General features: G+C 32.3%; 1 protein-coding gene across 1 annotated transcript; it reads left to right on the top strand.

Annotated features, from left to right (window-relative positions):
- Positions 1–15227: 15227 nt before the first annotated feature.
- On the top strand, positions 15228–17999 carry LOC139885867 (small nuclear ribonucleoprotein SmD1a-like). Its single transcript, XM_071869622.1, has 4 exons — positions 15228–15349; positions 15469–15545; positions 17175–17366; positions 17746–17999. The coding sequence occupies exons 1-4, from the start codon at positions 15336–15338 to the stop codon at positions 17805–17807; spliced, it is 345 nt and encodes a 114-aa protein (XP_071725723.1). The 5' UTR covers positions 15228–15335; the 3' UTR covers positions 17808–17999.
- The last annotated feature ends 6413 nt before the right edge of the window (positions 18000–24412 follow it).

Here is a 24412-nt window from a genome sequence, read left to right as displayed (position 1 = left end):
AATATAATATAATGACGTCAGGCCAACGTGATTATATTACAGTAAGTCATGCTCAGTTTTTAATGGAAGATGATGATTCATAGATTTTATAATCATCATTTGCCATGTTACACGACTCTTACATTCTATTTAACCTCTAAACATATCAAGAAAATATTTTTCTTGATGATTCGATCTTTTTCGGATATTCTGGTAATATGACAAATCAAATCGTGCTATTACCTTTCCTTTCTACTTTATATATTATGATCATTCAAAACTTCATACCTATGAATTCTGGACCATTACTCGCTTGACTTGAAGTCGGGAAGAAGAAACAAAAACATAAAGCTCCGACATATAAGGGAAAATATAAAGCCCGATAACGACTCCGAAATTACAAACCGTGTATATCAATGCGTATAGCAATATAAAGACACGAGATAATTAAAAACACTATAACCCCAAGAGCATAGAAGAAGTAAACAGATTCCTCTGGCGGTAAAAGAAAAAGAAGAATGACTGCATATATGGTCAATATAATAACCAGGATCAGAACTGCATTTAGCATTTTCTTAATCTTTTGAAAGTTTGAATTGAGAAAGAAAGTATAGAAGTGGTGAAGATAATGAAACGGAAGAAGCTAATTTATAGCAAAATTCCAAACACATCAATCGAGGCAAATCACCGCATTTAATCAAACAAATCTCAAAATTTCGTAAATACCGGAGAATCAAATCTTATAGATTACGAATATTTCCTTTAATTCCTTGAATTCCGAAAATCAATCGTGACTACGTCAAAAGTTAAGGCGAACATTTAATTTTCTCATTTCACTCTTTTATGATAGCTTCGTTTATACTCTTCCTATAAACGAATCGTTTTATCCATATTATTCAATAGTGATAAAACTTTATTTTTCAACTTATATTCATCATTAAAATATTCTTGTTGTAAACAATGAAGATCTCTATCAAATTTCATGACTGTGATTTTCACGAACTCCTCTCTGTTTGTCTGCCCTAATATTGTGGCATAAAATGCTCAAGGTTTTAAATGAGCTCAATACCATTCATAACACATTTCATGTATCCAATTTACTGAAATGACTTGTATAACATCATCATTTTGAATGATCTTCGCATTAATGATAAAATGCACTTCGTTGAAGAACCTATAGAAATCATGGAAGGAGAGGTCAAACAAACGCGTAAAAGCAACATACCTATCATTAAAGTCTGTTGGAATTCGCGTAGAGGCCCCGAATATACCTGGGAACGCAAAGACCATATGAAACGAAAATATCCCCATCTCTTCTCAACTACTGATGCATCCGAGAAGTCTACCTAAAACTTCGGGACGAAGTTTTTATTAACGGGGAGGTACTATAACAACCCTCACTTTTTGACTTCTGAAATTACTGAAATGACCCTAGGGTTTACTGTCTGACTATACGTATTAATTATTTAAGGGTTGTTATATACACAATCAATTTAACGTTGACCAAATAATAAACTTTTATTCGACACTCACTGCTAATTAAAATTTATGCATTTCAATAATATTATTTATAACTATTAATCTATAAGTAATAAATAAAAAGTGACATTTATATAAATAATAAAACAATTGGGAACTAAATAAAAATAAATACAAGTCATGAATTAGTAAAAAGAAAATAATACTTATCATGTAGTAAATGTAAAAATAATAATAAACATAATAATAATAATAATAGTAATAATAATGAGACTAAAGAATCTTAAACAATTACATCCTTATGTTGACTAAAAAAAAGTATAAACTAGTACATCCTTATGTTGACTAATTATAAACTAGTACCACCTTTTGTTGACTAAAAATTATAAAACAAAATAAAATCATTAATTAGAACATCCTTATGTTGACTAACACTCTAATACTTGCACTATATAAACACTCCTAGACTCCTAGTTTCTCATTCACAAATCACACCAAAATCCTCTCTCAAAAACAATCTCTCCCTCTCCCTCTCTTGTGGTATTCGGATCTTCAAGCTTGTTCTTCGTGTTCTTCAAGAATCTTCAAGGAGTTCTTCAAGATTTTTAAGGCTTTGATCTTCCATCTTCATCGTGTTCATCTTTTCTTTGTTAATTATCTTGAATCTTCAAAGGTATAACATAAACCCTAAACTATTTACATAAACTTTAATCTTTGTTAATTCATATTCATATTATAAACTTGTTATTCATAAGTATATAGATAAACACTCCTAGATTTATATATACATATACATATTAAAACCTTAAACCCTAATACTACTTATACTAGTACTTAACATGTATACACTATTACTATTACTAGCACCTATAACCTACTACTTATATTGTAGCACAAAAACATTTTGGGATATGTATTAGAGATGTATAGATCTTCGAACTTTCTTGACGAATGGTTTCTACGAGATTCTAGGCAGGGGGTTTGGATTTCCGATTTAAAGGGTCCTATGGCTCAAGCCCCTAGATCTAAATTAGCCATTCGAAGGAAAATGGGTGATTGGAAGCTTATCTAATACGGCAAGTATCCTAAAATGAAAAACACTCATAAAAGTAGAAACTCTCTAGTAATAGAAACTTAGTAAAATAAGAAACTTTCTAAAAATGAAAACTTTATAAAAATAGTAACTTACTAGGAATAGAAACTTAGTAAAACAAACTATACTTAAACACATACTTAAACTTAAACATGGGCAAAACACTTAACTACTCTTAAATGTCAATAGGTTGACTTTCCTGCTCACTCGTTCAACTCTTTATTCCGAGGAATAACTCTCTCTCTACTTACTAAGGTGACTTTCATAGCCCCACTCTTATTGCTATAGCACTTTTTATACTTACTGGGGTGAGACACATGCTGCTTTTATACTTCAAACAACTTAGACACAAGTACGAACCTAAACTGTACTATGACTAGCTTATGCTACTAAGACCCCACAGTGATATTTTTTAATTGCTTTCAGGATAAGGCATTCTTAATTATTGGGGGTAGGCCTATCGGGAGTAACGTCCCCGATACATTTGACCGTGATGTCTTTGTATTACTTAATAATGATTTAAACATGGTGATAAGGTACTGCCAACTTATCATCGGGGCAACAAAACAAACGTTTAGTCTAAAATATCACGAATCAGTACTACTTTTGGATCTGCGAGATCTACTTTTTGATCCTACGGGAGATCAACTTTACAACTAAATCTTGTGGTCTAAAAACAACGATAACTACTTTTGTTAAACCTATGAACTTCACTCAACCTTTTTGGTTGACACTTTAGCATGTTTTGTCTCAGGTGCTGTTTGATTCAAGCTTTCTTATCTACTACTTATGTGATGCTACTTGGATTGACGATCAACAGATATCGCATTTATTACTTCTGCATATGAACAATTACTTTATCGTTATTTCCATTATTGTAACGACATTTCATTTTCCGCTGCGTACTCAATAAAGTTAAATTTTCTCATTTAGTATTGTTCTCGTATTATAATATGTTGGTTTATTTGATATTAGTAACGTTTCTTCCAGACCCTATTGGGAGGACGTTACACATGTATTCTCAGTCCCAAATATATATATATATATATATATATATATATATATATATATATATATATATATATATATATATATATATATATATATATATATATATATATATATATAGCAAAAGCATTTAAAAAGGGGAGCAAATGAAACTCACAATACTGTATTTTGTAGTAAAAATGCATATGACGATACTGAACAATGCAGGGTTGGCCTCGGATTCACGAACCTATATCATTCATATATGTATTAAAACTTATTCTTGTATTCGGATAAATATTTATATATATTATTATTAGTGATGTTATATATATATATATATATATATATATATACTAATTTATAAGTTTCATTATTTATTTATATTTTCATTTTATTATATATATATAAATGTTAATATAATTAAGTTAGGTGTACTGAGTATATTTATATATATAAGATCTTTATTTTTATACTTATAATCTTAATAACGTCGTTAAAACTTTTATTTTAGTAATCATAATTATTTTATTAATAAAAATATAGATAATATTGATAATAATAATAAGGTTAGTTTTAATAAGAGTAAAATAGTAATTTTAACACAAATGATAATATTGAAAACATTTTTTTTATAAATACAATAGTCATATTGGTAATAATAATGATCATAATTATAATAATACTTATGTTACTACTAATAACAATAATGGTACTAAAATGATACTATGGTTAATATTTATGAAAACAATAATAAATTATATTATTTTCATAATAATTATAATATCAATAATCATAATCATAAAAATGATAATAATACTAAAATAATAAATTAATAATAATAATAATAATAATAATTTCAATAGTGGTACTAATACTAATCCTAAATGATAATAATAATACTTACAATAATATTAGTAGTAAAAATAATAGCAGTCATAATGTTAATATTACTGATTTTAATAATAATTATAGTTATGATAATAATAATAACAACAATTTTGCTACTTATAATAATAATTATAATATTAATAAGTCCACCACCACCACCACCAAAAATAGTTACTACCTTAAAGGCTCAAAAAGATAGCAAACCGCCTAAGCCGGGACTCGAACCCGAGACCTCTCGTTCACCTAGCCCACTGCCTAACCATCCAGCTATGTTTGATTTTCTGTTTATAATTACCCCGTATAATATTTAACCCTTATATCTTCTGTTTATATATCTACATCTTCTTCTTCATAACTGATCGACTAGAACAATTATCCATCAAAACAACAAATTACAAAACGGTTTATAGGTTCTTCAAAATAATTAGATTCATAAATAATTAATGATTGTATTATTAGAAAACGAAATAAATAAATAAAAATAAAAAAAGACCTGCTGTATATCGCTGAGGTAAAAAAAAAATCCAATCTTCCATCTTGATTTTAAAAACGTTATAGCTCCAAGTTTCTACATGAATTATGTTCTAAATACATCCTTTAATCTTTAGGAATTCTTATTCTTAATTTATCTAAAAACAAATCACAGAACTCGAATTTGATGGATTAACGATTGTTGACTTTTTGAAAACAAATCTTTGACCTCAAAATTTGATCTTGTTTTGAAAAATTGAAAGTTTAGGCTTTGCAGATAGATTGATTAAAAGGTTCCTAATACATCCGCATTTCTAGATTTTGAAATAAAACATGAATTCGAATTTTGACCAAAAAGTATGAAGAACAGAGTTAGAGATGTCGTTCCTGAGGTTTTTCTGTTTTGATTTCTCAATTAACAACAAATATTAGTAGCTGTGATTTACTAGGATATTGTGAGGTTGATTGCTTTCATTTAACAACTGAAGTTTTAGATTTATATCAATGAATTCATTCGACAGGTTTTTACAAAAACAGAAATATATTAAAAATAAAATAGATAGGGACAGTTAACAAAATTCAATCCCTTGTTTGTTTGATTCCTGATAATGGATTACAACAAGAGAAAGAGAACAAAATTTAGTACGACCGTGATTTATAACGGATTGGAATTATTCTGATTATATAATTATTCGCTTTTATCTTTTATAATTAATATTAATAATAAATAAATATATTAAAAATAATATTATTGTTAATAATAATATAAATAATATTATTAATATTAATATTAATAATAATACTAAAAATCGAGATAATACTAGTAATAATAATAAAATGATAAAAGTGATAATGGAGAAGGTAATTTTTAAATAAAATTGTTTATTTTTATTAATCATGTTAAAAATACAATTTTTTAATAATAATGATAAATAATATTTATATTATTATAAATTTAGTCATTTTTATAATAATATTTATATTTAGAATCATTATTTTGATAACCTTAAAACTATAAGTATAACAATAATAATATTATTATTAATACTACTAGTATTGATTATTAAAAGTATTAATAATATTACTATAGCAAGTATATTTTAAATTGTAATTTAATATATTAACCTTTCATATGATTAATTTTGTAATATATATTATAATAACACATATTGAATATATAATATTTATTCATTTTAATATATTACAATGTACATACAATTAATAATTATATATGTATATCATATATATGTATATATATATATATAAAACTATATTTTAATTAACAGGTAGATAAATATTTTAATTATATATATATTGAAACAATTAATCTCAGAGTATAACATTTAATACCTTGTTATCGATGACAAATCTGCTCTCTATATTTAAATAAACGGTTTTAATTAACCAGGTTAAGTTTTCCTTTTATAATAACTAAATCACATAGTAGTTCATTACTATAATTGATTTATAATATATAATTAGATACAGGTATAGTTATCTATATATACATTTCTGTTTACGATTAAAGGTTCGTGAATCATCGGAAATAGTCACAGGGTAATTTAATATATGATCTCAGTTCAAAATTTTTGAGACTCAACCTATCAGACTTTGCTTATCGTGTCGAAATCATATTAAGAATAAGTTTAAATTTGATCGAAAATTGCCGGGTCGTCACATTTTTGAGTCTTACTTTTACAATTTTAACTTTCAATAGTTTTGTTTGTGTTATGTTGAAGTTATATGGGACGGAGGGAGTATTATTTGAGATTTTAGCTTTTTCTAATGTCAACTTTTAAGCATATCAGTGTCTATAAAAGTGTTTAGACATTAATTAATTTTATATTGAAATTGAAGCGATGGTTAAATAGTTGTACACCACTTTTATAAATGTTATGTCAAAAGATGTATGTTTGGCAGGGATACTCGCACCTTGTGTTTTTTTTGGAAATCCACCAAACCCATTTTGAAAGAGTCGGATGCTGAAAAATACCTAAACCTGGTTCTCGCATATGTGACAATAGCAATCATCATCACATTGCCACAAGAGTTGTAATTTCTTGCCGCGAGTAGATATTGAACTTGCACATAATTTATGTCAAAGGTTTCACATGACTTGTCTTAGCATTAAAGGTATCGGTACCACATAGCTATTGTTACGTTGCTCACTTTTATACATGTTAACAACTTTTAGGTTGTAGTTAGAAATATTTTAATTTTATATTATTATATATTATATGCTAATTGAAATTATAATTTATTATTAATTTATATATTCTTTTCACGGTATTATTTTTTATTATATAAAAACTTAGGGCATGTTTATTTTTGGATTAATGAGCCTTAATGGTCCAAAGGACTTATTTGGTCAAAACTTTAAGTTGTTTACTTTGAACTTTTTCATTTTGCTTAACTTAGCCAACAGCTTTATGATACAATTCAAAAATCACTGTCCTCCCCATATAGCTATATTATTCTCTTTGTTTATCTTTAGTTAATTATCATTAATGATCCGGACTATAAGTTTGTATATAATAGAGTAACTATTTTTAATTTCTATTATAAAATTAAATTGGTAATTTACTCTTATTGTAACAACCCGGAGTTTTCCAACGTTTATTATTAATAATTATTATTAATACTTGCGCTTTAATAAATGTATTGTTATGCATTTACTTGTTACCACATTTAACTTTACTTGGCCCCGACAAGTCTTTGTGACACTCGTAACTTTCACGAATAATATTTTTAGAATATTATTTACATTCATGATTATTTATTTTTAATCATTTTAATTAACTAAGGTTAGTGGTTAATTACTTGGACTTTATCTATTTAATTGCATACTTACTTGAACTTAGGCCTTTAATTAATAAACTTGGACTAGTAAGCCCACCCTACACTTTAATGGACTTGTAAGCCCATTCTTTAAACTAGTATTACATTAAGTTTAAGTGTGGTTTTATTAAGCTAATTTAGAGACAAAGTACTACAAGCATGCAAGACCATTTCTCCATGCTTTTAACCTTATTACTCTTCTTAGCTTTTCACATCTTTCCCATGCTTGAAAGTTGCCATTTGACCTCCCATTTTTGTTACAAAAACCGTTGGCATTAGCAAGCATATGGGGAGCTCATTTTTCACTTCACTTGTTACTTGTATACTTGCATTTCTCTTTCATTTACACACACATCCAACACCACTTCATACTCTCTCAAATTTTCTCCCTTTTTCTTGTAAGTAATAAACTTTTCTTCTCATTTTTCTTGCTACCAAAACCGTAACGTTGTACATCATCATCATCTAGATCACTTGCTTTATTACTTGTTTGTTACTTGTAGTTTGTTAGTTGTTATTCAAGATCAAACTTATTAGCTTGCATCTCCATGAACCTTGTTTTTCTTCACTTCTTTTGTTGATGAAAATCAAGAACAAGAACTCAAACTTGTTAGTTTGGAGTTCTACATTTAAGTGTTTTAAAAGTTCATAAGATTTATAAATTTCTTTCTTTGTTTTAATGTTTGTAGACTTAAACCCTAAGATTCAACTTTGTTTTGAATCTTCCTAAGTATGACACAAACATGAAACATAATACTTATAGATCTAGTTATTTTCTTCATTTATGTTCACTTTAAATTCGTTATTTCAAGTTCATAAGTTTTAGAATCTTCTTTATGTTTATGTTTTGTAGACTTGAACTCTTAAGATCAAAACTTTGGGTTGGATCTTCTCAAGTATGAAACAAATATAAACATAATACTTGTAGATCTATGTTATTACTTTCTTTTGTGCACTTTTGAATTCGTGATTTATAATTATGGTCAAGTAATTACTAGTTAATCTTGATTATTATTCTTGAAACCTTGTAAGTTCAAGACATAGAAGTTTAACTTTCTAGTTACAACTTCATATACTTGTGTTTGATTTAACTTAAGAACTATAGATCTAGACTTTTGAGTCTTGGATCTTCAAGATCTAACTAAGAACTATGTTCTACATCTTAAGATCTTGATTAGCTAGTTACTTTCAAGTTTGTAGTTCCATATTTACTTTTATAGTTCATGAAAGTGTCAAACCTAAGATATTGATGTAACTTTGGTTCATCAAAACACTTACAACTCTTAAGTGAAGTTGTGCTACATGTCTTAGACTTACACTTGAGTTATGATGGTCAAATCTTGGTAAAGATGATGTAAACACATCAATGAGTTGTACACTTGAAGCTATAGGCATCAAGGATGAGAACCATGATGAACATCAAGCACCAAACTCACCGGAACCCATTATTTTTCTGTTTACTGTCTTCTACCTACTGTTTTGGTGATTCTGTAACAGACCAGTAGACCTGGGCTGTTGTGATTATGATTTTCAAATAGCTCTTTTCGAGTAGATAACTTTTCATATAGGACTCATCTTAATTCGAGTTACGGTTTAGGATTTATGGCCCTCCGATCGTCACTATGTCCTTTTAACGTTGTGCAGAAATTTCTGACCTACTCGCACTTAGACCGTCGCCACGGTCAAACAAAGACGAGTTTGCTTCTGTAAATTTTACCACACTTAAAGGACTGATATACGGAGCCATGGCCACTGGTCTCACCTTAATTCAGTAAGGGTAGAGGCCGTGGTGACTGACTGAAGTCAGCCTTTGTTTTAAACTACTTTCATGAACGAAACCTACTTTACACCTTTTGTTAAATGATGAATGATGATGACCCTTAAGACCTTAATTACATACTTTTAAACCTATTAAGACGATTTACTGACTTAGTACTATTTTACTTAGGTTGAGGACCTTCGGACCGATTACTTGCACACCTTTTCCGAACCGACTTTACGACTACATTATCATTGTGAGTTATAGCATTCCCTTTTTACTTTAACTTATTTTGGGAACTGAGAATACATGCGGATTTTATGTTTTACATACTAGGCACGAGTACTTAAACTTTATATATGTGTGGGTTATACAACGGCATAAACATTCCCTTTAGCTCGGTAACGTTTAATCATTGGTTTTTGAACCGTGAACGCGAATCTTAGATATGGATCCATAGGGTTTGACATCCCCACTCGGGCTAGTAGCGCTAGCATTTAACGAGTGTTTAATACTTCGTAAACATACGCACTTGCCAAGTGTACTTTCAGGGGGTATAAACATTAAGTTTGTTACCAAGTGCCCACGGTTAACATATACTTTACATACTTTTGAAACGCTCGTTGTAGCACTGAAATCTCGTGGCCTACTTACATTACTGTTATACTTAAACTATAGCTCACCAACTTTTGTGTTGACATTTTTAAGCATGTATTTCTCAGGTGCTTGAGGTTGCTTCCGCTGTGTACTAGTTGTGCTGTAGACACCCGCTGCTTAGAGTTGTCAACGCATGAACTACTTTACTTTGCATTCAAACTTTAGTACTTTTGAACTATGACTTGTAACGACCATTTGGGGTCACGTACACTTATTTATTGCTTCTACTTAGTGAAGCATACTTTTGGGATGTAAAACTTTCGATGTTGGATTGACATCACTTTTAATTATGAATGCAAACTCTTTTTGAAAACACATATAGTACTTAACCTTGTAATGATCCTGTTGTTGATGGTCCGTACATGATGATTTAGTACGGGGCGTCACACTTATTCAGACCGATCATTCAGCTCAAAAGTAAACATTTTATTTTCAATACTTACTCCATACGACTAATTATTATCCATTTTGCCAATTATATCTATATAGTATTTAATGCGATTTGGGAAGTTCTCTGAGGGGTTTCCCACCCTTCGATGGTACTGCTAACATCGTCGTGAATTTGATTTCCTCCTAACACGTGTGTGGGTGACAAATGAGATTCGATGTCGATATCGCAATTAAAAAAATATAGAGATTAATGAATAAAAAAGTAAACACCCCTAGGGATCCCTTAATATAAATGAATATAAACAAGCATATGGTCAGCCGCGCGTTGCGGCGGCCGGCCATTTAAACGTTTGACTGAATATCAGCAAAAATAGGATTTACCAGCAGTATCACTCAGCAGCGGGTTAGCAGCAGTAGGGGCAGCCACAAAATGTATAACTGTGTAAAACAATAATAATATATCAATTAAAACATATAAAGTAGCCTATGTTTGTGCCGGAGAGAATAGCAGAAGTTTAAGATAATAATACATGGGCAATATACTCTTCTTTCATCAACTCGAATAACTCTTTTATGCGTTGCGTAATTCAAAAATCAAAGTCAGGCGTTAAAATAGTATGTTACACATCTTATGGCCTCCATGTTGTGCAAGTTATCAATTAACCAACCGTAAGGTTTAGCACATCATTTTTTTCCATAAGAATGGCGGAAACTAAAAAGTGAAAACAAAGAACAGTTTCAACTATGTATTATGATGAAATATAAATAACATGGGGAAAAAACATAAGAGAAAAGTTTAAAGATAGGTAAACAAACATATAAACATATAAAGTTTAATCAAGAGGGAAGCACTTTTTTGGGGGAAAGTGGGGGGAAGTAATTTTTTTTCGTTTTTTGAAAAAACTTTGTTCAGGAACATTATAGATTAGATGAAAATATTTTGCTGCTGAGTTTTTTTAAGGAGTTAGAAATTAGGGTTTAGAAATTAGGGGGTTATAAATTAGAGTTTAGCTATTAGGGTTTAGAAATTAGAGTTTTGGGTTTAGAAATTAGGGTTTAGGGTTTAGAAATTAGGGTTTAGATCCTAAACCCTAAACCCTAAACTCTAAATCGGGCTAAATTCGAAAAAAAACACTTCACACAAGATGAAAACAAAACGATGCAAATAAACTCAACAGCAAAACATTCAATGCATTGAATGTTATAATTTTTTATTCGAGCATTTTCCCGCCAAAATAATGACATTCATCACAAAGTGTCTTTTTTAAATGTTCATACTTTCATCTAATCTATAATATTCGTGAACAAAGTTTTTTCAAAAAACGAAGAAAAAAAAAATTTGCTTCCCCCTTCCACCCAAAAAAGTGCTTTCCTCTTGATTATGACCCTTAAATATCATTGTTAAATAGTTACTTAGTGTATAAAAAATATATAAAACTAAACACTATACAATATTTTAATCACCTTATAATGAGAAAGAAAGTGGCACATTTTTCACACAGGTCTGTTTACAAAGGTTGGACGTTGTTTACGACAAAAGCATTCGAGAATTACCTTCAATAAAACGAACTTGTAGTAGTAAGTTGATGATATTTTCGTTACTTTTGTTACCTAGTAGTAATTCCACAAAACCGTGGCCTACTGTATGTTTTGAATTATAACCTGCCATGTGAAATGGTCAGTCTAGGTATTATACATGTGTTATAATGGCAGTTAATGTTATTAATGTATTTGATGATTGATGATCGACACCTCTTTTTCGGAAAGTTCTGTGTTGATGGGATGTTGTAAATTGCACCTGTATCGTTTAGTCTCTTCCTCTTTGCTACTTTGCTTAACCTTTGTAATCACCAAGGTCACAATACATAGAAGACACACTTGGTTATTACGATTGACAAACAAAACTAGTACCTGAAAACTCAACAACAAACAGAAACAATAATTAAGAAACACATTACTAAAACAAATCATTACCATAATTCCGCAAACTTAGCAGCCGACTGAAGCGATAGAAATCGTTGTTTTGAGTAAAAATATATAGAATAAGTAACATCAGACGGTTGCAAAACATTAATAGAAGATGTCAAATTATCATCACCATCACCAAAAAGATGCGAACCTCCTGCATATTCAAACAAATGATACCTAAATAGACATACATAGACAAATCAAACATACAACAACTATAATGAAACCAAAAAAACCAAGTAACTTGCCAGTCATAACAGCAGCGACATTACTTGACAACCCATAATCAGATTAACGACGTAACATAGAATTCCTAATAGAAACTTGTCAAGCAGATACGGAACTCGATTCCATGAACAGAAATTGTGAGACAATATCCTCAGATATCGATTGTTCAGAAGCAACTTTTTTTTTTTTTTTTTTTTTTTTTGCCTTTTGTAGGTGCGATTTAGCTCAAGAATATTAACAACAAAGAGTTTATAAAAGCATGCTTACATTGAACAATAAATCTCACGAAACTAACTTTTAAGTCAAACAATAACAAATGCATACGACATTTTAGATACCACAAATCATATAAAGATCAAGAATATTAGTAATGGAATTTGCCCAAAAGATGATGATCAAGAAAAAATAGTGTTCTCGCATCTAGAAGATAAAGAGCATCACAAATATGTGCACTATAAAAAGCATCCCTAATATTAGCTCATATCAGAGGGTATCAACGTGAACAAAGCGGAACTAATTTTTTTTGTAAACGCTACAGAGAACCCTAATTTAGATACGTAAATAAAAAAGGAAGCAAACTTTTACCTATTAGTTCGACGATGACGGTTGTTGCGACGGAGATGGTTACAGGCGGAGAACATGACGGTGGTTATGACGACGGTGATGGCGATAGAGACGGTGATGGTGATGGCGATGGCGATGGAGACGGTGATGGAGACAGGACGATGGACCCGATTGTGTTGATGTTGGCGCTAACAATCGCCGGGCTATCAATAGCCAGAAGTTTCTGGAGTACTATGGGGAGCAGCAGATCATAGTACCCTTTTAGAATAAAAAATTAGCGTGAATAGTAAAAAACATATGATTATAGACATAATTACACGAATGGTCACTGTGGGTTGTCAAATATTGCAAGTTTAGTCATTATAGTTTTTTTTTTGCAAGTTTAGTCACCGTAGTTTTTAAAAATTACAAATTTAGTCACCGAGTCTCACAGACATTTGATTGCTCCGTTAGAACACATCATGTGCTGATCACATGAGGGTATTTTCGTCAATACAGACCATATTTCCAGCCTTATACTAATTTTTCAAAAAAATCAATATCTGAATTCAAACCATTAAGCTATTCATCTTTCCTTCTCTTTAAGCTAATTCATCTTTCATTTTCATCTGCTTCTAACAAAATATAAGAACTCTAATTATTATTCTTCACAAACTTAAAACCTTAATATTCAATAAAATCGTAACATTAAAATCATTCATCTATATCACAAACATCAAAAATCTTTAACCATAAATGGTGATGATGGTGCACAGGTAAGAAACTCGAAAACAACAATTTACATAAAAATATGCTCTTTCAATTATTTATTTTCATCCCTTTAATTAGTATGTATGATGTCAACCTCAGATCTGTATCAAACACCTTCATCCGATTCAAACTAAAAAAAAAAACACTACACACAAACTCAAATACTAAATTCAAACTTATACTTAACCACCATTAAATTCAAGATTTAAGTTCAGATCCACACCTTAATTGAAATGGGTTCATCAAACTTCAATACCTTCATCGTTTCGATTTTTTTATTCTGATGGAGAGTTATTTTTAGGTTGGGAGAGAATAAACTACCACAAACAATTTAAAAGCCTTCATCCTCGCTGGAAACCCTCGATTGTGATTGAACGAATAATAAGTCATAAATCGATGGGTTTTAGATCTCAGAATCAACATGACGAAGGTTTAGATCTGAAATGGTTAAGGTTTCATTGACGGGGATGGTGGCTTGATGTTTAGATCTGATATCCGACGCTCCCGGTGGTGATGGCTGCTCATGTTTGATGATGTCGATGGTAAATTCGTCGGTGATGGCTGCTGATGTTTGAGGTCACGTTTTATAAACGAAAGCAAAGGCAATAGATCACCCAGAAACCATGATTTTTACTAGGGTTTGATTTTTGCTAAATGCCGACCAATGGTGCTTGAGCTATTAATAGAAATTATTATGATTTATGTTTGATTTTATTTGTTTTTAGATTTGAGTTTATTTAATTTATATTTTGTTCTTGTTTAATAATAATTATTAATTATTAATGAATGAATAATGAATATGAGTAACAGGGTATGAAACACTAGGGTTTTAAAGATGAAGGGAAAGGGGAAAGTGACAAAGAAAGTGGTATAATATCTAAAATGCCCTCACATGTTTGACACGTGACTGACATTTAACAGAAAAATTTAACGCATGTTATACGGAGTGACTAAACTTGCAAGATTTTGAAACGCCAGTGACTAAACTTGCAAGATTTTGAAAGCCCGGTGACTATACTTGCAAGAAAAAAATCATAGTGACTAAAATTGCAAGATTTGACAAACCACAGTGGCCATTTATGTAATTAAGTCTTGATTATATTTATAATTTAATAACAACCCAAATAAAGCCCATTAGGTAGTGTAAAAACAGGCCCATAAGCTCATTCGAACAAACATAACTGTGTTTACTTTTAGATCTCCCGCTTTACAAAGAAACTGGTATTTTTTTGGAACCCTAGCTACTAAGCTAAGGCTTTATCTCCATTGCGATTCGCAACAATGAAGCTTGTCAGGTCTGTTTACTTATTAGTGAACAATTATTGGTTTATTCTCTTTAATATATTGCTTAATTGGTTTTGTAAAATTAGTTTGATGACGTTTTCCCCTATTTTCGTGTAAATATAATAATTAGGTTTTTGATGAAGTTGAACAACGAAACAGTCTCGATTGAGCTCAAAAACGGAACAGTTGTACATGGAACCATCACAGGTAGCTCTTATATTGTTTTTTAAATGCTAGTTTGAAATTAATTATAGTTGTACATGGAACCATCACAGGTAGCTCTTATATTGTTTTTTAAATGCTAGTTTGAAATTAATTATTCATCTGTTGAGTAACTAGGGTTTTGCAAAACCGTATACTGCTCTTTATGCATATCGTGTATGTATCATTTGTTTTGTAACTTTGTGAATTATGATAAAGTTTATAGCACATTTAAGCTTTTTATTTCTTTTCATTAGTGACTAGGCACTAAATTCAGCTGTATCTGTGTGCGGGAATAGTTGTTTAATTCGTACAAGTATAATTCTTTGCAATACCTTTGAGACGAGTAGGCACACTTTTAGAAGAATCTGAACTTTGCTTATTGCATGTTTTTGTGGCTCTTCTTTACATTGGAAAGAAAAAAGTCCAATTTGGAATTGTACTGATGGAGTTGTCGTTTGATCTTTTGTAGATGTGTTTTGTCTCATTATCTCGTAGATAGAGTTATTTGGTATCTAAATTTATGAGGTTCGGTTTATTGCTGCAAATAACTCATTTTTTGTACAAACAGGCAAATGTAAATCATTGGACTGTAAGAAAAGAATCATCGATTTTGGATAAGTGATATTGCCAAGCATCACCTGTATTCGTTATCACTCAAATAGTATTTTTTTGGTTATAATCATTAATTTTAAATATTATATTCATCCCTTTTTCATTGATATAAGAATAAGAATGCCGGTAGTTTATAACCAAAAACCGAATATTGACTATGAGTTAACGCTTTTTTTGTGGGTGGATGTTGACCCTAGTGACTTTGACTGTCAAAACATATTGAAATGTCTTGCTGGCCAAACAGTTTGATATGGCCACTTTCTTTAATCGATTAATCCCGATTATTAATTTTAGTGTCATTAATTAGAAGTCCTTGCCGGGTACACACTGTGGTCGTTCTGTTTTTAGTTATTATTTTAGTGTATTTGTGTGTACAATTAAAACTTTACTTATAGGCTATATGGTAATGTTTTGGTAATCTTGCTTACTTGGCTTGTTTAGTTGTATATTTTATCTGGAACTGGTTTAATCTTTCAACTATTCTATCAAAAATACCTGAAGGTTCATCGTAAATTGAAAATTTGAAACCCTTTGAAAATACTTTTTAGCAACGAGGAGTTAATCTATGCCATAGTTTTCCTTTTGTTACTCATATATGTAGGCTAGAATCTGTAGCCATTTGGTAGTATCACAGAACAAGTAACATTTAAGTTATTCAGTAGGGTACGCCTCTAATCTTAAGCAAAAGGGAGATTCGATAGGAGGAATAAAAAGTTAAAAAGTAATTGGGCTGAAATCTATTCACAAGTTGATATAAGCATTGATGAGTATTAGATTATATTAGTAAAATAGGCCTTATCTGCCCTTACAGAGGCAGTATACGATGATAGTGGTAATGGTGCAGTATATAGTGCATTTAGCATAGTATACGACACATGTAATATCTATTTATATACCCATGTAATCCTCATTCTAAGACACACAATCAATACAACTACACACACGATTACAATACAATAACAATACAATGTGATCCTTTAAGTTCTATAATAAGTGTCTTGTGACTGTTTACTATTGCAGGTGTTGATATTAGCATGAATACACACTTGAAAACTGTGAAGTTGACACTGAAAGGGAAAAATCCTGCAACTCTTGATCATTTGAGCGTAAGAGGCAATAATATTCGTTATTATATACTTCCCGACAGCTTGAATCTCGAGACCTTGCTAGTCGAAGAGACACCTAGAGTCAAGCCCAAGAAACCAACTGCAGGTAGCCTTCTTTTTTTTTTTTTTTATCCAAGTTTATCTCTTATACATGTTATAGTTGCTCGAGTTAGAAAATATATAGTACCTCTCATTGTGGGTCCTGTTGAACCCATAAACACACCCTTCAATCAAATAATTATAGTTACAGTTTACCCTTAATTTTTAAAATAGACTAGCATTTGAGGTTTCATTTTTGGATTACAGTTTTCCTTCTAGTATAATTTTTACCGTAACTCAATTGTCCGTTGCCCTAACTCTAAATGTAACCCATAATTCTGTAATGACTAGATGGGTTGGAATTGGCACCTTTACCTTTAACTACAGCAATAGCACTTGTATTCTAACTTGTATGTTAATGGCTTGAATTTCCAAATATGATGCAGGCCGAGCTGTGGGCCGTGGAAGGGGTCGAGGACGGGGCCGTGGACGCGGGCGTGGTCGTTAATCATGTTATCATCTTTATGTTATATGCTAGTGCTGAGATGTGCTGATTGTATAACTGTGGCTTTATTGGACTATCATACACTTATCTACTAGTTAATTGAGTTTAAATATACTCAATATTTATCAATTTCGGAATTTGGCAACGATTTAGTAAACTTAAAATTTAAAGACGTTGATTTATCAATAAAATATTATCAACATTTTTGTGCTACAATCAAGGAAACGATAATAAACGATAATAATCTCCATCATTAGTCAATCACGATTCCCCTCAAACCATTTACAACGCAGACGTGTTAGGCATAACACACATCTAGCACGAACTGTTAATCATATATTAACACATCACCTCTCACGTCACCTCATTAATTTCTCACTTTATCAACACGCATGCGTTAGCACTAAGCACTCCACCCCACAAGGGGACAACACGCCTAATTTGCCGATAACCATTCAAATAGTACTCGCCTTCGTGGCCGAGTCGTACATCTTAATACCTTGAGTATTAGGGGGGTTGAGGTCGGGAGTTCGATCCACGTGTCATAAAAGAGTTTCCATGAGGTTTTACCGATCCACATTCAGGACGTCGGCTTGATCCACATGTCTATATAGATTGATGGATTGGGTGCATACGTGAAAAATGATCGGGTGGGTGTGGGTGACTTGGCCTTTCAAAAAATATTATATTTCAAATACGTATACTTAAAAGCACTTCTGCAATAGATAGTAAAGTTAATGCATTAGTTTTGTATGTTATCCGTGAGTATATATAAATATATCGATGATCACATGTGAACATCAAAAAAGTACTTTAGTGTAACTGAATTTCATGTGAAGTTGTACATGTTAATAGGTCCAAATATGTAGCCATGTGATGGGAAAATAGTCACAACGGGCAATCTACAAAACGGAAACAAACATCCGTTTGACAAACATTTCCCGACCCGTATGAAACCGTGAGGATGCTAACAAATAAGCTATATCAAATCCAACCCAAATCTGTCCCAATTCAGTAGCAAATCAACTAATAACGAATAATCAAGCACAAACAATACACACGAGACTTTTTACGTGGAAAACCTCTCAAAACCGAGAGTAAAAACCACGGGACTCGTAAGCCACTTAAATTTCACTATCATCAACAAGAGAGCAATACAACAATCCTTCTCTAGATCAACTAGAGGTATACAACATTATCATACTCTTGAACTACAACAATCAACAAGTATATGAAACAATTAAAGACAAAAGAGGAATGATTTCACCCAAAAACTGCAGTCTGATCCAGAAGCTATAACTCGAGCTACTGACCTCTTTAGACGAATTCAACAGTTGAAAACATTGGCACTGATGTCAGGAAGACACAGCCCAAATTTGATGAAGATCCAACGGTTAGATCTCCGGGGATCGTCTCTGTTCTGACCTGCTATTTTCAAAAATGGGAATTGAATATCTCACTCTTTTTCTTGATCTCTCTGATCTCTCGTATATCCAAAATAGCTGCACACTTGAAGTTTAAAATATCCTAGAATGATTGACTAAGTCAACTAGCATCTTGGGCCTATTTTGTTGGGCTTTGGACATTGGGCTATAACTTCCTCATTTTGGAAACCAAATAAAAATCCAACAAATCTCCCCCTTTCCAATTACGAGGAAGGGATCGCCATCCCGGCGATCGAGCAACATACCTTAAGCTTCTCACTTGCTAAAGCCTTTGTGAACATGTCGGAACCATTATCATCGGTATGAACTTTATCAAGTTCAAACGAACCATCTTCAAGACGTTCTCTAATCCAATGATACCGCACATCTATATGTTTTGTCCGCTTATGATACATAGAATTTCTAACCAAATGAATCGCACTCTCATTATCACAAAGAACCACATATCGTGATTGCTTAAACCCAAGGTCTTGTAGAAATCTTTTCATCCACAATAGTTCTTTGCACGCTTCTGTTGCTGCCATATATTCAGCCTCGGTCGTAGACAATGCAACACACTTTTGTAACCTTGATTGCCATGAAACTGCTCCCCCTGCGAAAGTCATCAAATATCCAGAAGTGGATTTCATGTTATCTTTGTTTCCTGCCATATCTGAGTCTGTATAACCAACAAGCACCGGCTCTCCATTTCCGAATGTAATACCTAACTTTGAAGTACCTCGTAAGTATCTCATAATCCATTTAACTGCTTCCCAATGCTTCTTACCCGGATTTGACACAAACCGACTAACAACGCCTACTGCATGAGCTATATCAGGCCTAGTACACACCATAGCATACATCAAGCTACCAACCGCCGAAGCATATGGAACTTTATCTATTTCCTCAACATCCTCCTTTGAAGAAGGGCAATCTCTATCTGTTAGCTTAAAGTTGGTAGCAAGAGGGGAACTAACAACTTTAGCATTCTCCATGTTGAACCTACTAAGCACCTTTTCAATGTATTGCTCTTGTGATATATGTAACGTCTTTGCACCTCTATCTCTAGAAATCCGAATGCCAAGAATCTGTTTTGCTGGCCCCAAGTCTTTCATAGCAAAAGACTTGCTCAATTATCGCTTCAACTGCGCAATTCTTTTAATATTTTTACCAACAATCAACATATCATCAACGTATAACAACAATATGATGAAATCATCATCACCAAACCTCTGAAAGAAAACATAATGATCTGAAGTTGTCTTTCGATAGCCTTGCTTTCCTATAACCGACTCAAACTTCTTATACCACTGTCTCGGTGCTTGCTTCAACCCATATAGACTTTTCTGAAGTCTACAAACATAATTTTCTTTACTCTTAACCCGAAAACCTTCAGGTTGCATCATGTAGATTTCCTTATCCAAATCACCATGAAGAAAAGCAGTCTTGACATCCATCTGTTCAACCTCAAGATCAAGACTAGCAGCTAACCCAAGAACCACTCGAATAGATCCCATCTTCACGACCGGTGAGAAAATCTCATCAAAATCAATACCCTTTTTCTGGCTGAATCCTTTAACAACTAACCTAGCTTTGTACCTTGGTTGTGAAGTAAGCTCATCTGTCTTCACTTTGAACACCCATTTGTTTCTCAAAGCTCTCTTGCCTTTAGGTAACTTCACCAACTCATAAGTATTGTTCTCATGTAAGGAATTCATCTCATTTTGCATGGCTTCACTTCACTCTTTCTTATGCTCATCTTTCATAGCTTCTGCATAACACTCTGGCTCTCCCCCATCAGTGAGTAATACATATTCATCAGCAGAATATCTAACAGAAGGATGACGGTCTCGGGTAGACCGCCTAAGTGGGACAAATGGGGGCACATCTGGTACTAGAATCTCTACCTGCTCCGGAGCATAATCATCATCAGTACCATGTTCATCATTATGAACATTATCTCCAACATGTTGTGGAGTAACTGGATCCAAATCAACAAGATCAGCACTAGGTTGAGGAACTGAATCTGTCTTATCAATATCTTTTAACATCTGATCTTCTGTAAACACAACATCTCGGCTTCGTACGAGTTTCTTCTGAACTGGATCATATAACCTGTACCCAAAATCATCTTCACCATAACCTAGGAATACACATGGCTTAGTCTTCATATCAAGCTTTGACCTTTCATCTTTGGGAACATGAACAAATGCTTTACATCCAAAGACTCGTAAATGACAGTAAGAAACATCTTTGCCGCTCCAAACCCTGTTAGGAACATCAAAACGCAAAGGTACACAAGGGGTTAGATTAATAATATGAACTGCCGTATTTAAAGCCTCACCCCAAAAGGGATCGGACAACCCTGCATGTGAAAGCAAACATCTAACTCTCTCAACCAAAGTTCTGTTCATCCTCTCTGCTAAGCCATTCAACTGAGGTGTCTTTGGTGGAGTCTTTTGATGCCGAATACCATTTTCCTTACAATAAGCATCAAATCTCCCAATGTATTCACCGCCATTATGAGTCCGAATACACTTGAGCTTCTTCCCCGTTTGCCTTTCAACTAGTGCATGAAATTCCTTAAACTTTTCAAATACTTGATCCTTTGACTTTAAGGTATAAACCCACACCTTCCTAAAATGATCATCGATAAATGTAACAAAGTAGGAACATCCACCAAGTGTCCTAGTCTTCATAGGCCCACACACATCCGAATGTACTAGATCAAGTACGTTTTCCATTCTGAAACAACCCAACCCGTATTTAACACGAGTAATTTTTTTTATTTTAAAAGTAATTAAAACATTTACGCGCTATCCAAAAGGTTTAAACCATTCAACACAACCCGTTTAAGCTTACAACAACTTTGATGTTTACAAAAGGCTCGAAGGCCATTAATCAAACGTAATACAAGTTCGACCCATTAAATTGATAGTCTTAATCCAAACTACACCCGAGCATGGTTTGGGGCTAAACTACCCAAAACGCTAGGTCGACTCCAAAAGCTTCAACGAGAATCCAACATAGGGAACTAGTATCCAACAACCCCCTTCCCCTTGTCCGCACCTGCACCTAAAAAGATAAACAACGAGAGGGGTAAGCTAACGCTTAGTGAGTGCAATAATTATACATATGCATATATAATCTATCTACTTGCATTCACTTACACAATACCGCATATAACCTAGCAATTTAATTAGCATACCAATCTCAAGTGTAATGCTACAAACTTTCGACCACACAAGCTAGCACGACAATAGCATATAATGCGAACAATATGATATGCTACACTACAACACACAACCATGGTTAACCAATCATACAAAGGGATGGTACTTGAACTTCCCATCGGTGTTCATAACAACCGCTAGTGTACAACAACATATATCACTAACCCTTGGACAACCCATATCCGTTCATAAAAATCGTTAGTGTACAACAACATATATCACTAACTTGGACAACACATATCCTTTCATAAAATCCATTAGTGTACAACAACATATATCACTAATTCGAACAACACTTATCCTTTAATAAAATCTATTAGTGTACAACAACATATATCACTAACTCGGACAACATATATCCTTTAATAAAATCCATTAGTGTACAACAACATATATCACTAACTCGGACAACACATATCCTTTAATAAAATCCATTAGTGTACAACAACATATATCACTAACTCGGACAACACATATCCTTTAATAAAATCCATTAGTGTACAACAACATATATCACTAACTCGGACAACACATATCCTTTAATAAAATACATTAGTGCACAACAACATATATCACTAACTCGGACAACACATATCCTTTAATAAAATCCATTAGTGCACAACAACATATATCACTAACTCGGACAACACATATCCTTTAATAAAATCCATTAGTATACAACAACATATATCACTAACTCGGACAACACATATCCTTTAATAAAATCCATTAGTGTACAACAACATATATCACTAACTGGGACGACACATATCCATTCATACACATAAACACATCATATACGTACATGTATACTTTTCCCACTCACCTTAACACCAAGATGATGATTATGCACTTCCGAAAGCTTCAAAGCAAAGTACCTAATACATTAAGTACACTTTCAATACACAAACTAGTTGGACTAGACACCAACATTGAACACTTGAGCATTTAATGACCCGATTGCATTAAATGACTCATTTACACCAAAACCGCCCATTAATGGGCAAGACCCATTATAAATCACTAAAAGCTAGTGATTATAGTCCAATATCAACAACTAACACCATCTAGGGTATTTGCATACCCATCTTGCCCAAACTAGGTCAACATTACCTATTTGACCCATTTTAACACTTAAACTTACAAATTTGGTCAAACTTAACCCATTTACAAATCTTTCAACATTTAACAAGTGTATTAGTGCCTAACAACACAATTAACACTTACAAATCTCAAACTACAAGACCAAACCCTAGGTTATAGCTATTAGGGTTTTTCTTTCATCAATATAACCCAAACTCACCCATTTAACCCTCAAATGGGTCATACAAGTCTCAAGTAAACAAAACCCTAGCCATAAACTGTGACGATCCTTCCAAATCCCTTTGGACGAATACATCATTCATTGATTTTATAGTGAGGTTTTGACCTCTATATGATACGTTTTGTAAGCATTGCATTCTTTTAAAAAGGCACACCATAAATGAATATATAAATCCAAGGTTTTCAACGTCTGATAATTTCCACGTATAGACAATTACCGTATATAATAGTTTACAATACTACATCCGTTGACAAAGCAGTCAAAATAAGATACACGGTGATGATTTTGTGAATGCAAAGTTTTCTTGAATAAAGCATGTATGACTCCATGCACATAGCTTGTATAACGTATAAGCAAACAACGGAAGACTTCTAGGAACCTGAGAATAAACATGTTTAAAAGTGTCAACACAAAGGTTGGTAAGTTCATAGTTTTAATGTTGCGCATAATCTGTATATAAAGGTGGATCACAAGATTTCAGTTGTTTTATCCAGAAACGTTTATCAAAATATTCTACGAAATTGAGCACCCTGGTAACTAAACTTAATGTATATATAATTTATACCCTTTGTATAATCATCTTAATAATACACGCAAACCAATGTGTACGCTTCTCAAATAGCATAC

Source organism: Rutidosis leptorrhynchoides, chromosome 1 (assembly GCF_046630445.1).
Source record: "Rutidosis leptorrhynchoides isolate AG116_Rl617_1_P2 chromosome 1, CSIRO_AGI_Rlap_v1, whole genome shotgun sequence".
Classification (NCBI taxonomy): Eukaryota; Viridiplantae; Streptophyta; class Magnoliopsida; order Asterales; family Asteraceae; genus Rutidosis; species Rutidosis leptorrhynchoides.
This window is presented reverse-complemented; position numbering and strand designations above follow the sequence as displayed.